The sequence below is a fragment of the Lathyrus oleraceus genome, chromosome 1 (assembly GCF_024323335.1).
Source record: "Lathyrus oleraceus cultivar Zhongwan6 chromosome 1, CAAS_Psat_ZW6_1.0, whole genome shotgun sequence".
In the NCBI taxonomy this organism is placed as follows: domain Eukaryota; kingdom Viridiplantae; phylum Streptophyta; class Magnoliopsida; order Fabales; family Fabaceae; genus Lathyrus; species Lathyrus oleraceus.
In genome coordinates, this window is record NC_066579.1 from 307,806,940 (window position 1) to 307,822,223 (window position 15,284).

Consider the following 15,284-nt stretch of genomic DNA (forward strand, 5'->3'; position numbering starts at 1 on the left):
TAAATGTAATGTTGGACATTACAGGTCTCTCATAAATGTAATGTTGAACATTACATATCTGCCACAAATGCTAAACTTGTTCAACCTAACAATTCCCATTACTGCCAACAACAACAATAATGTTAAACTTATCACATTACCTTTTATTCGACAACAACAGTTGTGTTAAACTGGTCACATCATCTTTTATTCAACAACAACAATTGTGTTAATCTGTCGCATTATCTTTTATTCAACAAGAACAACTGTGCTAAACTGTCACATTTCATTCCATTCAACTTAACATGATAAATTACATTAGATTTGACATAATCTTAACTAAACATTTCATTTAACTTAACATAATCAATTACATTGTCCATACCCTTAATAGAATATTACATTGCACAGACAAACTTAGCATAATCAACCTAAAATAAAGAACCTAACCTAATCAACTAATTGATTACATTTGATACAACCAATCCAATTAATAACACTAATGTCATTCCTATGATAAATTTATTTATCATCTTCAAGAACTTGATCTACAACTTCAGTTGATTCTCTCTGATAATGACTTCATTCAACTTGACATTTTCTTAATTTATTTTTTGATGCATTGAAGATATTACTTCTTTGGCTCGTTGAGATATTTCTTCATCATACCAGACGAAGTGACTACACCTCTTATATCCCTGATTTTAGAAATAGAGAAGAAAAATGAGGAATTTTATAGAAATCATAAAATAACATTGTTCATGGATATTACAAATCAAACTAATATCTTGTACATCCCACAACAACAAAAAAAGACCATCTAGGTTCAAATCCGTCCAAATCGTCATCAATGGAGATGGAAGACCACATTTGCATTTGACATGATTGGAGCGAGAAATAATTCAATTGCTTGATGTTGAATATTGTAACATGATTGGCGTGCTGGATCGTGAAGATAACAACAATTTCTTGGAATTTTCTAGAGAAGGAGAAGACTAGCGATGAAATCTAGGATTTTTTTGGATGCAAACGGGGATGAATAACAAAATCTAGGGTTGTCTAGTATTTTTTGGATGCAAATGGCGATATACCTATAATAATAGAATGATTTCACTTTTATTATTTGATTGTGTCTCTATTAGATTCATTTTGAATGCCTTTGTTTAAATATATATTAGATTGGTATTTGCTTAGTCGATTTTAACCCTCTTTCGTATATTACTACCACTACTATGCTTTGTTTGTGGGTATTATCATCTCACTCTTAATATACCTCTTTGATTTTGTTGAATTACAAGTGTGAATATTAATTTTGCAAGTCCACGCTAACAAACTTTAAACTCACACCACCGTATTATAAGATCTCGATCTTCCAATGCTTATTTTTTAATCTAGTAGAAAATATAGAGAAAATAAACAATAAGCTGATTTATATAAATGAATTACTTTGTCAATTAATAACGATCATATATTTTATTAAATCAGATTAAAAAATTTAAATTATTTATATAATATAATAAAATAATATATTTTTATTGGATAAATTTTTTTATACTAACATAGCATCATGATTAAATCTGAAAACATATCCTATCATTCTTTTAAGTCATAATTAGTTATTATTAGATTTAGAGGGACTGAGAGTATTATGATTTAAAAATAAAATAATAAAAAATAATAAGTATAGTGAGTATGACAAAATTGAGTTAAAGCAAGTATGATTGAGATAAGAAACACTTACCGCGTTTTCACATGCTGCTTGACTTGACATTACGATAAGAAGAATGAATCCAGTAGAGACGACGACGACGGCGACGGCGTATCATGGCAAATCAACGATCTTCCTTCACCTACGACGTTTTCATAACTTTCTTCGGCGACGATACTCGTTACGGTTTTGCCGGCAATCTCTGGAAATCTCTCAGTAACAGAGGAATCAACACATTCGTCGATGACCATTCCAAAGGAGACGAAATCGCATCAACGCTTTTGAATGTCATCAATGAGTCGAGAATTGCCATTATTGTGTTTTCTAACAACTATGCTTTTTCTTCCTTTTGCTTGCAACTACTTGTCTATATCCTTGACACTTTTCTCTTGAATCATCGCTTTATTTTCCCCGTCTTTTACGATGTCGATCCTGCTATTGTAAGATATCAAACAGGAACTTATGCTGAAGCTTTTTCAAAGCATGACAAGAAATTCAAATATGACAAAGACAAAGTTAAGAAATGGAGGAAAGCTCTATATCAAGTAGCTAACTTGTCTGGATTTCATTTCAAACATGGGTAGGTACCCTTCCTCAACGATATTGTTTCTTAGCTTTTGATCTTTTTTTTTTCTAGGGTAATAAGTCATTTTGATCCTAAATATATATTCGAACGCATGGTTTTAAATTGCAGTTGCGGATGTTGCGATTGTGGTTGCTGCTATGCGCATTGCGGTGTGAATTTTGATTGAGATGTGTTTGAAATACAATGTTGAAAAACACTTATTATTAAGATTTTTTCGTTATATTCAAAGTAAATTGAGCTTTGGGATTCTGAAATTTTGAGATTCTATAAAAATACTTGACAAAACATGGGTAAAATTGTCAATTGTGGTTTCTAATGTGGTTTCTAAGCATGATTTTAAAATCACATTGCAATTGCGGTACGGTTGCGGAGGCTACTGCATTTGCAATATTGCGGCCACAATTGCGGTTGCGGAGTGCTACTTAAAAGCATGCTCGAATGTTTAAAATTATAAAGATATACCTAAATATGTTGCTAGTCATTTTGGTAATGAAATATTTTGGCTTTTCAAATTAGTTCTCAATTGTGGATTTGGTTGGCCAGTTTAGTCCATAACATTACTAACATTAGAGACACTTGAGGATGTACAATTTTAATACATTCGAAGATTATAGTGACAGCCCCTCATACATTCAGAGATTAAAACGGATATCATATATATGTTATTACAAGTTTATAAGTAGAGTATAAGGAGGCTGCATGAGTTTGATTAGACTCCGTGTTTGATAACCTTGCTTTGAATTATTGTTTATTTTTAAAGAGATAAGCAATGCTTACTTAAACCTTTTATTATTTGTAATAAATTTAAAGTTTGAATGCATGCTTATATTTGCATTCAGTTTGACTCAATCTCTCTAATTTAGCAGGGATGGATATGAATTTGAGTTTATTGAACGGATTGTGGAAGAGGTCTCTAGCAATTTTGATCTTGTTCCAGTACATATTGCTAATTACACGGTTGGGCTGGAGTCTCGATTGGAAGAAGTGTGTTTGCTTTTAGAGTTGGGATCAAAACAAGTCCTCACAGTCAGGATCTATGGGGTTGGCGGAATAGGTAAAACAATACTTGCTCGAGCAGTTTATAATAAGATTGGAGACCAATTTGAAGCTTTATGTTTTCTTCCCAATGTTAGTGAAAACTCAAATATGCATGGACTAGTGCACCTCCAAAATAGGCTTCTTTCAGAAATGGTTGGATTGAAAGACATTCAGTCAGGAAATGCTGGTAGAGGAGTTTCTGGAATAAAGTATAGGCTCCGCCGAAAAAAAGTTCTTCTCATCCTAGATAATGTTGACACACTTGAGCAACTAGAGATCTTGGTTGGAGGACTTGATTGGTTTGGTCCTGGTAGCAGAGTTATCATTACATCACGGGACAAACATTTGCTAGCATTTCATGGGTTTGAAAGAAGATACGAGGTACAAGAGTTGAATCACGTAGATGCTCTTGAGTTGCTTAGCCACAGGGTGTTTAAACAAGGCATTGTTGATCCAAATTACACAGAACTTTTAAGCCGCGTAGTAACTTATGCTTCCGGGATTCCATTGGCCTTGGAAGTAATAGGTTCCAACTTGTCCGGAAAAAGTGTTGACCAATGGAAACATACATTAGATCGGTTTGAACGGAATCCTCCTAACAACATCCAAAATATACTTCAAATAAGCTTCGATGATTTGGATCAAGAGGAGAAGAACGTGTTTCTTGACATTACTTGTTGCTTTAAGGGATATGAATTGACAGATGTTGTAGATATTCTCCGTGCTCGGTATGGTCAAGATATGAAAAATCATATCGAAGTGTTGATTGACAAGTCTCTCATACATATCAGTTTGGATGGTAAGGTGACACCACGTCCCTTGATAGAGAACATGGGTAAAAAAATTGTCATTGATGAATCGCCAAGCGATCCTGGGAGACGCAGTAGATTATGGTTCCGAGAAGATATAGTTCAAGTCCTAAAAAATAATAAGGTAAGGTTGTTAAAGGTGGTTCATGTTTTATGTCTAAGCCTTATTGATCTCTTTTCACTCTTATATATACTCATGACAATTGTTTTTACCTTTAATGATAACTAAATCTTCTCATAATATCATTGTTAAATTCTTACATATATACTTACTGGGTTGATTTATTTTTGTTGTTGTTGTTATTTTAAGGGAACTAGTAATATTGAAATCATACATCTAGATTCCTCCTTAATTGAAAATGAAGAAGCAATAGAATGGGATGGAGAGGACTCTGAGGAGATGCCAAATCTCAGAATACTTATTATCAGAAAATGTCATTTCTCCAAAGCTCCCAAGTATCTTCCAAACAGTTTAAAAGTATTGGAATGGTGGAGATATCCTTCAGAAGAGTTACCATCCGATTTTGATTCAAAGAAACTTGTTATATGTAAGCTACCAAACATGGGATTCATGTCACCCGATCTAACTGAGTTTTTACAGGTAAGTATAAGTTTTTCCCCTTGGTCTTTTATGTTAAAAATTATTCATTTGATTTTTTTTCTTCTTTCAATTCATATGTTTGAGAGCTTTAAATTTTGACTATGATCAGTTTTGTTGATATTTGTATATATAGTGTTAAGAATATTTGTATATCGAATAGTCCCACATTGACTATATCATGCTGTGAAGCACGGATACTCCGTTTTAGATAAAGTACCGGTACCGGGTATGTACCGGGTACCGGTACTCGTACTGTACGCCAACCGGTATGCACCGAAGCTGGACCAATTTTTTTTGTTTTTTTTTTAAGTTGGTACACCAACCGGTACACATTTGATACCACGTACCCTATTTTTTTAAATTTTTTTCGGATGGTATAATTTGAGGTTTTTTTTTCTAAGTAAAAATTAGATTAATTATTCTATTTAAAAATAAAAAAGTTCTTTCACAACCAAACTCTTCATCTTCTGTTGAGAGAAATTGGAGCACAATTAGATTTATTCATTTATTGAAAAGGAATAGACTCAGTTCAAAGAGGGTTGAGGATTTAGTATTTGTTCATACAAATATCTGTCTTCTCATATTAAGGTTTATAACGTTGGAGCAACAAAAATGTGGGATATTGGTGGAGATGAATGAGATCTATTTGATAGAGTTGATATTTTTGAAGTTGTTAGTCTCGATAAACCTGAACTAGAAACCGTTCTTTTTAATGATATTGGAGAGGAAAATATTGATATTCAACTATGATTTCGTGATTTATGGATACTTTTTAAGTGTGATTTATTTATGTTATTGTGCAGATATTAACTTTTTTTAAGCAAATTGTTTTGTAATTTTAATGTTTTGTTGTTATTTAAACAATATAACTCTGTTATTTTTATAATTGTATTTAAAAAAACTATACTAACGTACCTGTACCTTAGTTTTTCTAAAAATGTCGTACTCCGTACCATTACCCAGCCCGTACCGGGTACGTATCCGTACCTATAACGTACTCGTACATGATATTAATTAGTTGTAATCTCTCTCTATATAATAAAGTCTCTGTAGTGTTTTCTAAAACGTACGGTTTATTCAAATGTCTCTTAGTCTCTTGTATTTCAACATGGTATCTAGAGCCTGCTAAGAGGCAATTCTTTCTTCGTCGTACTTTACCCGATTGACCCACTGTCTTTTGGTGAGATTTTTTTTTTGCAAACCGTGTCGTCACTCCGGTTTTCCTATCACTTTTCAAAATTCTCCGGTAACCTACTATCAGAAGCACCTCTTCCGATCCAGTCGTTCCCCACTTTTCACCGGCAGAAACCTCCGCACGTGACAGCACGTCAGACGGCCGATCCCGACAATTTTCCCACTGCTCCACTATCCATAGGGCAACTGTTTCAGATTTGATACTCATGGCTACTCCTCATAAGTCATAACTATACGCCAAACTACGATGATTTTCTCAGGTGGTATCAGAATTATCAGAACTTAGATTCTACTGCTACGGTAGCATACACTGGTAATTCATTTACCTGTCTCTCTCAATCATCTTCTCTTGGACCTTGGATCTTTGATTCTGGTGCATCTGATCATATTATCGGTAATAAAAATATTTTCTCTTCCCTCTGTACATCCGATTTCTTACCTACTATAATTTCTATCAATGGTTCTCAAACCCGATCCGAAGGGATTGGTACTGTTCAAATTCTACCTTCTCTCTCTGTTATTTTTGTCCTTTATGTACCTAATTGTCCATTTAATGTACTTTCAATCAGTCGTTTAACTCACTCTCTTGATTGTAGTGTCACATTCACTAACAATAATGTTACCCTGCAGAATCGAAGTTTGGGACGGACGATTGGTGTCAGATGTGAGTCTCAAGGCCTTTATTACCTCTCAGTATCATCTCAGACATGCTCAGTCAAAGATTCTCCACTCACTATCCATGCTCAGTTAGGTCATCTCAGTCTTTTCAAACTACATAAGGGTGTCAAATTTATCGAAGGTATCTAATTTACATTGTGAGTCGTGTCAGCTAAGGAAACACACTCGTGGTCAGTTTCCCAATCGAGTCAATAAACGAGTTTCGTCCCCTTTTGCTTTAGTTCACACCGATGTTTGGGGTCCCTCGCGTACTGTCTCTACTCTTGAGTCTAGGTATTTTGTCACCTTTATTGATGATTTTTCACGTTGCACGTGGTTATTTTTAATGAATAATAGATCTGAATTATTTTCTATATTTGAACAATTCTATCAAGAAATAAAAATTCAATTCGGTGTGTATCCGTACCTTAAGAAATGACAATGTCCGTGAATAGTTATCCCAACAATTTCAGAATTTTATGTCATGCAATGGTATTCTCCATCAAACATCTTGCCCTCACACACCTCAACAAAACGGGGTAGCTAAAAATCGACATCTTGTAGAAACCACTTGAACCCTACTTTTCCATGGTAATGTTCCACTTCGGTTTTGGGGGGATGCTGTGTTAACGACATGTTACCTTATAAATCGCATGCCCTCATCTGTCCTTAACAATAAAATCCCTCATTTAATCCTTTTTCCCAATTCCCCACTTCACCCAATTCCTCTCAGAGTCTTCGGATCCACATGTTTTGTACACAACCTACCCAACGCATGTCGTCCCTGTCCCTGAGGTCATTGCAGACTCTCCTCCGACGCCTCCGCCATCACCGGATCTGATCCTGCAACCTGAGTCCGATCTTCCGATTGTCCTTCGAAAAGCTATACGTCAAACACAAAATCTTTCTCCACATTATATTGATTTATGTTATCATCGTTTTTCCCCTTTGCAGTATACTTGTTTGTCTTTTTTGTCTTGTGTTTCTATTTCTAAGACTCCAGGTGAAGATTATGTCACCCTGAGTGGAGGCAAGCAATGATTGATGAAATGTATGATCTTCAAAGCAGTGGTACCTGGGAACTGATTCCTGTACCCCATGGAAAATATTTAGTAGGTTGTCGTTGGCTTTATACAGTGAAGGTTGGTCCAGATGGTAAGATTGATTGATTTAAAGCTCGCTTGATAGCCAAAGGATACACTCAGTTTGACCTTCTCGCTTGTAGCCAAGATGGCATCTGTTAGATTTCTTCTAGCCATTGCAGCCATTCAACATTGGCCTCTTCATCAACTTGACATCAAAAATGATTTTTACATGGTGATATTAAAGAGGAAGTATATATGGAGCAACCACCTGGATTTGTTGCTCAGGGGGAGTCATCGAATATGATGCGTAGGTTACACAAGTCTCTTTATGGTCTTAAGAAATCTCTGAGAGCTTGGTTCGGCAGATTCAGCATTGTAGTACAACAGTTTGGTATGGTCCGTAGTGAAGCTGACCATTCTATTTTTTATCGCCACTCAGTCCAAGGGTGTATTTATCTTATTGTGTATGTAGATGATATTGTCATAACTGGTAGTGATCAGCAAGGTATACTCCAGTTAAAGCAACATCTCTCGAATCAATTTCAGACAAAAGATTTTGGTAAACTTTGTTATTTCTTGGGTATTGAGGTAGCCCAATCAAAAGATGGTTTGGTGATTTCTCAGCGGAAATATGCTATGGATATTTTGGAAGAAACAAGTTTGTTGAATGCTAAACCAGTTGATACTCCTATGGATCCAAGTGTCAAACTACTATCCAATCAGGGGGAGTCTCTATCTGACTCAGGAAGGTATAGAAGATTGGTTGGAAATTTGAATTATCTCACAGTCACTCGTCCAAACATTTCTTTTGCAGTTAGTGTGGTAAGTCAGTTCTTAAACTCCCTTTGTCTGGAACACATAATGTTGTTATCCGGATTCTGAGATACATCAAATGTGCTCCAAGAAAAGGTCTAGTGTATTAAAATAAAGGACATACTCAGATAGTTGGATACTCCGATGCTGATTGGACAGGGTCACCCATTGATAGACGATCTATCTTTGGGTATTGTGTACTTGTTGGAGGAAATCTTATATCCTGGAAAAATAAGAAACAAAACGTAGTTGCAAGATCAAGCGTCGAGGCAGAGTATAGGACCATGGCAATGGCAACATGTGAACTTATTTCGTTAAAACAGTTGCTCAAGGAACTTCAAATTGAAGAAGTAAGACCAATGACACTTATTTGTGATAATCAAGCTGCATTGCATATTGCTTCAAATCCAGTCTTCCATGAGAGGATCAAACATATTGAGATAGACTGTCACTTTGTCAGAGAGAAAATCGAATCAGGTAACATCGTCACAAACTTTGTCAACTCTAATGATCAATTGGCAGACGTGTTTACAAAATCTCTGCGAAGCCCCATAATTAATTATATATGTAACAAGCTTGGTGCATTTGACTTATATGCTCAAGTTTGAGGGGGAGTGTTGATATTAGTAAATAATGTTAAAAATATTTGTATATCAAATAGTCTCAGATCGACTATATCATGTAATTAGTTGTAATCTCTCTATATATAAAAAAGTTTTTGTAGTACTTTTCAAAACACACAATTTATTCAAATGTCTCTTAGTCTCTTGTATTTCAACAAGTTTATTACAGACATGATGTGTCTGATGTCCCAAATTTTTGGTCATCTAAAAGTTGCATTATTTATGAATGGTTTTCAACACTTTTCCTCTGAAACAACTATGTTTTTTTACATAGTAACCCTGTCTCTCCTTTTTTGTAGAATTTTCAGTCTGATTATTCATGATTTTTATGTTCTTTTTAAACTTTCTCTTCTCTTCTTGCAAGTTAGCCAATTGATTGCACGCAAACTTCTCCACATATCCAGTTCCTGAAAATCTTTAACATTATCTTCAAGGTCATTTTTCACTTCAATTGTTTTTACCATTTATGAAAAGTTCTGATAAATTGTTGTCATGGAAAATCCTTCATTTTTGTTGCATGGTGAGGAAGTATCTAATCTGAGAGTATCTTTACTCTCTATAGAACATCCTGGATGCAGCAGAAAAGAAACCTTACGAGAGTAAAATTGGAGATTATGAGTTGGGGTCTTTGATTTTGCACTAGACGGGCCTAATATTTTTCAGAGTATAATTTGTGGAGCATTTAACTTGCTACCTTTCTGTTATACTTGACATTTAATCAAATTTATATACAAAATTGCTAGTAGTCAATTCAAAATTATGGTACCATTAAAATTTTTGATAGTGTATTCAGAATTTTCGATATACTGGAATTTCTATGAATTTTGGGAGTTTCCAATTTTACCGAAAATGTTAAAAAGTACCATATTTTATTGGAATTTTCAACCAATTTCCGTTAATTTAACTTTGTGATATTTTAAACGGTCAGGGTTTTGCCATCAGTTTTGGACGGTTGTGATTGCACCGACTGTTTTGTTTGGTCCAGAATAAATTCAAAGTTGTATAAATATGGATCACCCGTTGTTTGAGAAAAACACCTCAAAATATCTCTTCCTCAATTTTTGATTAAGACAGAAGTGTACTTGCACCTCGCCACCACCTGGTACTTGCACCTCGCCACCACCAAGTACCTTTGTAGCCAACACACTGCCATCATCTTCCACTTCCTCACCCTGATTTTCTGACTCATGAGCATCCTTCCATGTTACCAATGATGCTAAAAACATTCAGAAACCAACTCCTTTTAAAGGCCATGATCAAATATTTGTAGGTAATGGTAAAGGTTTGAACAGTCTATCTACTGGAGTCAGTACTTTTCCTGCACCTTGTCTGACACACATAACTCACTCTCCATAATTTACTTCTAGTTCCCACAATAACCAAAAATTTACTTATGCTACCAAATGCCTTGTTAAATCTCAAATTTCTGATGCAGTTCTACTTGAAGGACAGGTAGGATCGGGTGGTCTTTATGTGTTTCCTACACTTTATGTATCCAAGGATGCTAAACACTCTAGTTTGTCTTGTTTACCTTCCTCAAATAATTGTGTATCTAGTGTTAATTATGTTGGTGTATACTCTAGTTTGCCTTATGTTTGTCACTTAAGGTTAGGCCATCCCCATATTCACTCTATTAAATTTGTCTTACATGGTTGTAATATTCCTTTTCACAATAAATACAATGAGTTGTTTTGTGCTGCATGCTGTATCGGAAAAGCTCGCAGGTTTCCCTCATTCACTTCACACACTTCTTACACTAAACCTTTACAGTTAATTTATACTGATTTGTGGGGGCCTACTCCAAGGGCTTCTGCATCAGAGTATCATTATTATATGTCCTTTGTTGATGCTTATGCTAAATTCACCTAGCTTTACCTACTTATGAACAATTCTGAAGCTCTCAATGTTTTCAAGCAGTTTTAAACAATGGTTGAACTTCAACATGAACTCCCCATCAAAGTAGTTCAATCTGATTGGGGTAGGGAGTTTAGGCCTCTCACCAAATCCCTTAATGATCATGGTATCATCCATAGACTCATATGCCCTCACATTCATCATCAAAATGGAGTGGTTGAGAGGAAACATAGGCACATTGTGGACCTTGGCCTCGCTCTTTTAAGTCAGGCTTCCTTATCCTTGACCTATTGGGATTATGCTTTTTCTACTGCAGTATTTCTTATCAATAGATTCCCCACCTCATCTATTGATTTTCAGGTTCCTTACACCTTACTTTTTAACTAACAACATAACTACAAGTTCCTAAAAGTGTTTGGGTGTGCTTGTTTTCCTTTACTCAGACCTTATAACACTCACAAGCTTGATTTTAGATCCCAAGAATGTCTTTTCCTTGGCTACTCCAATTCACGTAAGGGGTACATATGTCTACCTCCCACTGAAAGGTTATACATCTCCAAGGATGTGTTTTTCAATGAAGCAAGGTTCCTAACTCTGACTTATTTCTCACACCTTTTCAAACTTCTTCACCTGTGAAAGATATCTCTGTCTCACCCCTTAGTTTTGGTCCTCCTGTTATCTTTCTACTTCTTCATATAATCATTCACCTAGTAGTCACATTCCTACTTCCTTTTCTGAGGCTTCCTCCTCTGAAACCTCTTTTGTAGCTCCAAAAGCTGGTTCTCCCATTTAGTCTGGTGCTATCACACCTGAAACCTCTTTTGTAGCTCTAGAAGTTGGTTCTCCCATTCAGTTTGGTGCTATCACACCTGTTTCCTCCTTATGTCCCATGTCTTCTCCTATATCTAACAATTCTCACGCATCTTTCCACCACTATATCTTCTTTCAGACCTTCAACAGAGTGACCTTAAGCTATTCCTTCTATGGTTGTTCATGTTCTCTCTAAACCTGAGAACTTGCACTCTATGCAACCAGAGCCAAGTTTGGCTTTGCTCAACCAAGACTACAACCCCGATTGTTACTAACTCATGTTGAACCTAAAACCCCTAAACAAGCTCTTGCTAACCCTCAATGGAAGACAATTAGTTATGCAGGTTGAATATGTTGTTTTGATCAAAAATCAAACCTGGTCTCTTGTTCCCTTACCACCTCACAAACATGTTATTGGTTGCAAGTGGGTGTTTAGAATTAAAGAGAATCTTGATGACACTGTTAACAGGTTCAAGGCCAGGTTAGTGGCCAAGGGTTTCCATCAAAGGCATGGCTTTGATTTCAACGAAACATTCTCCCCAGTTGTAAAATCTATCACTATCAGAGTTGTTCTTACTATTGCCATCACTCATAACTGGTCAATTCAACAACTTGATGTAAATAATACTTTTCTGAATGGGTTGCTTGATGAAGAAGTTTTCATGGACAACCTCAAAGGTTTGTTCAGTATGATCATTCTCTTGTGTGTAAACTCAACAAGGCCCTCTATGACCTCAAGCAGACTCCCAGACAGTGGTTTGATAGAGACTCCAAATCACTTTCTCTAAGTTGCATTTTCGGGCCAGCAAATGTGACCCTTCACTATTCACTCTAGTTTCTCAAGGGCATATAGTTTATCTCTTTGTCTATATTGATGATATCATCACATGGAGTTCCCCACACTTCTGCAAGATATCATTACCAATCTCAATGTTGCTTTTTCCCTAAAGTTACTTGGCAATCATGATTATTTCCTTGGCATTGAAGTCAAACATGCTGCTCTTGGGCCTATTCTTCTAACTCAGGCCAATTATCTAAGGGATTTGCTTCAAAGAACCAATATGCTTGAGGTCGCCTCTGTTAATACCCCAACATGTAAACTTACCAAAACAAGATCTCCAGCTCTCTCTGATCCCCACATGTACAGGTCAGTGGTTGGAGCACTCCAATATGCCACCATCACTAAACCTGATTTCACCTATGCAGTTAACAAGGTATGTCAATACATGGCACACCCTCTTGAAATTCATTGGGTTGTTGTCAAGAGGATCTTAAGATATCTAAAAGGCACTCTCAACCATGGTCTCTTGCTTGCTCATCTGTCTCCATCTGCCACTCCCACTTTACAAGTCTTTTGTGATCTGCCACTCCCACTTTACAAGTCTTTTGTGATCTGCCACTCCCACTTTACAAGTCTTTCGTGATGCAGATTGGACCTCAGACCCTGATGACAGAAGAAGCATCTCAGACAGTTGATCCATACATTTTTGCTCAAACATAAGTATACAAATTCAACACCCAAAAAAACTGCTTTTCTCTTTTATAAGGGTCATTGAATTGAATATCTTCCATGCTACTTTTGTGCGTGAATACGTGGATTCCGCTTTTTATACGAAGTGAATTCACCATTGAACCTACATACCTAACCTCTACTTGGAACCATTCAGTTGGTGACAAAACTCCGTCGTTGTCCGGTGCAAATCTGAGACCCATGTCATGCAGTTGCAAATCATACACATGTGTATGGCCTTGTTTTACCTCAAGTTTGCAATATCTATATTTGTAGCCATTGATGAACAATTTGACCTTTAATGAAATTAGTTCATTATTGTAGCACTTGTTACGTGTTGAGTATGACTCATATTTATTCCGCTTCGATTTACATACCACAAAGAGAGCTACGGAAGGGCGTTTATTACGAAACCAAAAAGAAATTGATGGTCCCCTACTTCGGTGCTCAAACCACTCTGGAATACTTGTACTTGGCAAAATAAACTCAGTCCCTCCATACTCATGCACTTCCTATTAGTAAAATATGATTCACATGTTTAGTTTAGCAAGATAATGGTTGACCGTTTGATTTGGTTCTTAAATTATTGATCTCTTTCATTCTTGGGAAATGATAGTTTTGGAACCAATTTAAAGGATTACTCTAAGATACATTATTGTATACTAGGAAATATGCAATAAAAGACAGGAAGAATAAAAAATAAAACCTGATTCAGTAGCATGCTTCTACTCATGGCTGTCAAAGATTTGCATTGTAATGCAGATAAACGCTTTAACTTTGGTGGAATCCCATGAATTTCTCGAAGATACTTGCAACCATTCAAATTAAGGGAAATCACAAAGCAGCATTCTTCGAGACATTTCAGAAGAGTTGTGAAATTATTTCCTGATAGATCTACATATTCCACATTAGCAAACCATGTTAGAATTAATGAAAGAAATTCATTTGACGGGTTACATTGTGGGAGTCCAAGCGTTTGTAGATTTGAAGAGACTCTCGAGCTCAGTTTATCATTTGGTTTTGGCGACAAACAACCTGAAGCATCGATCAATAGTTTTGGTTTCATGGGAATGTTGTTTTGTAGTATGCGCTTTTCGCGTACCCATAATCTTAAATTACGAAGTCGAGTAAGATTTTGAAATGAGAATGGCAATTCTTGAATGGAGGTGTCCACGAAAAAAATGTCAGTTAAATTTTCCATCTTTCCTAATATTTCAGGAAAATTCTCAAGACTTTTACAATATGAAAGTTCCAATTCTTCTAGAGATGTCAATTTCAAAGGTGGAAAACTCTTTAGCTTGCTGCAACCAAATGCATCTAATATTTTCAACTTATTGAGGAACCCAATAGAATCGTGAACTGTGACTAAATTCTCACATTTTCGAAACGAAAATTCTTCTAAATTTGGGAGACCAGATACATCAAGTATTTGTGTTATACATCCAGAGTTGTCTATATTTAACTTTTTCAGATGTAGAAACCTCTGCAATAGAAAAAACAAAGAAAAAGAAACAACAATTATTAAAGTGATGAATCGCTATATAGATTGAGGGAAATGAAATCAATAGATCAACCTTTTTTAATGAGCCAGACAGCTCAAATGAAGTAAAGCCATTTTCAGATAGCTTGCATATGGAAAGCTTCTTTGGACAAAAATCACATGGCATATACTTTGAAGGATATCCAGGCCATTCCAAAACTCTTAAACTATTTGGAAGTTGTTCAGGAGCTCTAGAAAAGCGACCATTTTTTATAATAAGTGTTTTGAGGTTTTTCATCTTCTTCAGTTCATCTCCTTTCCATTCTACCTCTTCTTCGTTGTCGACCTCCTCTTCAAATAGTGGGAATTTCAAATATATAATTTCAATTTGACTTGTTCCCTTTAAGAAGAAAAAAAAAACACAGGTGAACAAAAATCCATGTATATATGTTACAACTTCAACATATACTTATAGATTTTACATACAATTAGTATATAATCATTAATAGCTCTAATAATCAAACAAACTAAATCAAG

The 15,284-nt window shown here is 35.6% G+C and overlaps 2 protein-coding genes and 1 long non-coding RNA gene across 14 annotated transcripts in view; 1 reads left to right on the top strand and 2 right to left on the bottom strand.

Annotated features, from left to right (window-relative positions):
* Positions 1–309: 309 nt before the first annotated feature.
* On the bottom strand, positions 310–1,856 carry LOC127132367 (uncharacterized). Its single transcript, XR_007806690.1, has 2 exons — positions 1,721–1,856; positions 310–677 (listed from the first exon to the last, which is right to left on the bottom strand). It is a non-coding gene; the product is annotated as an uncharacterized LOC127132367 (long non-coding RNA).
* LOC127132333 (disease resistance protein Roq1) overlaps positions 1,694–15,284 on the top strand; it is a 16,012-nt gene continuing 2,421 nt past the window's right edge. Inside the window, exons 1-4 of one of the 5 annotated variants that reach the window (XM_051061274.1) lie at positions 1,694–2,267; positions 3,140–4,244; positions 4,431–4,721; positions 6,546–9,193. In XM_051061274.1, coding sequence (XP_050917231.1) covers positions 1,804–2,267; positions 3,140–4,244; positions 4,431–4,721; positions 6,546–6,722 — 2,037 coding nt within the window. In that variant the 5' untranslated portion in view covers positions 1,694–1,803 and the 3' untranslated portion in view covers positions 6,723–9,193. Of the gene's footprint in view, positions 2,268–3,139; positions 4,245–4,430; positions 5,064–6,545; positions 9,194–10,021; positions 10,487–10,528; positions 10,795–15,284 lie in introns of those variants that run through there. The other 4 variants (XM_051061304.1, XM_051061296.1, XM_051061280.1 and 1 more) reach the window with 4 other exon arrangements.
* LOC127132294 (TMV resistance protein N) overlaps positions 10,903–15,284 on the bottom strand; it is a 6,734-nt gene continuing 2,352 nt past the window's right edge. For 6 of the 8 annotated variants that reach the window (XM_051061228.1, XM_051061206.1, XM_051061263.1 and 3 more), the window contains exons 4-6: positions 14,842–15,147; positions 13,974–14,750; positions 10,934–13,779 (exon numbers count right to left, since the gene is read on the bottom strand). In XM_051061228.1, the coding sequence (XP_050917185.1) occupies positions 13,249–13,779; positions 13,974–14,750; positions 14,842–15,147 (1,614 nt within the window). In that variant the 3' untranslated portion in view covers positions 10,934–13,248. Of the gene's footprint in view, positions 13,780–13,973; positions 14,751–14,841; positions 15,148–15,284 lie in introns of all 8 variants that reach the window. The other 2 variants (XM_051061220.1, XM_051061238.1) reach the window with 2 other exon arrangements.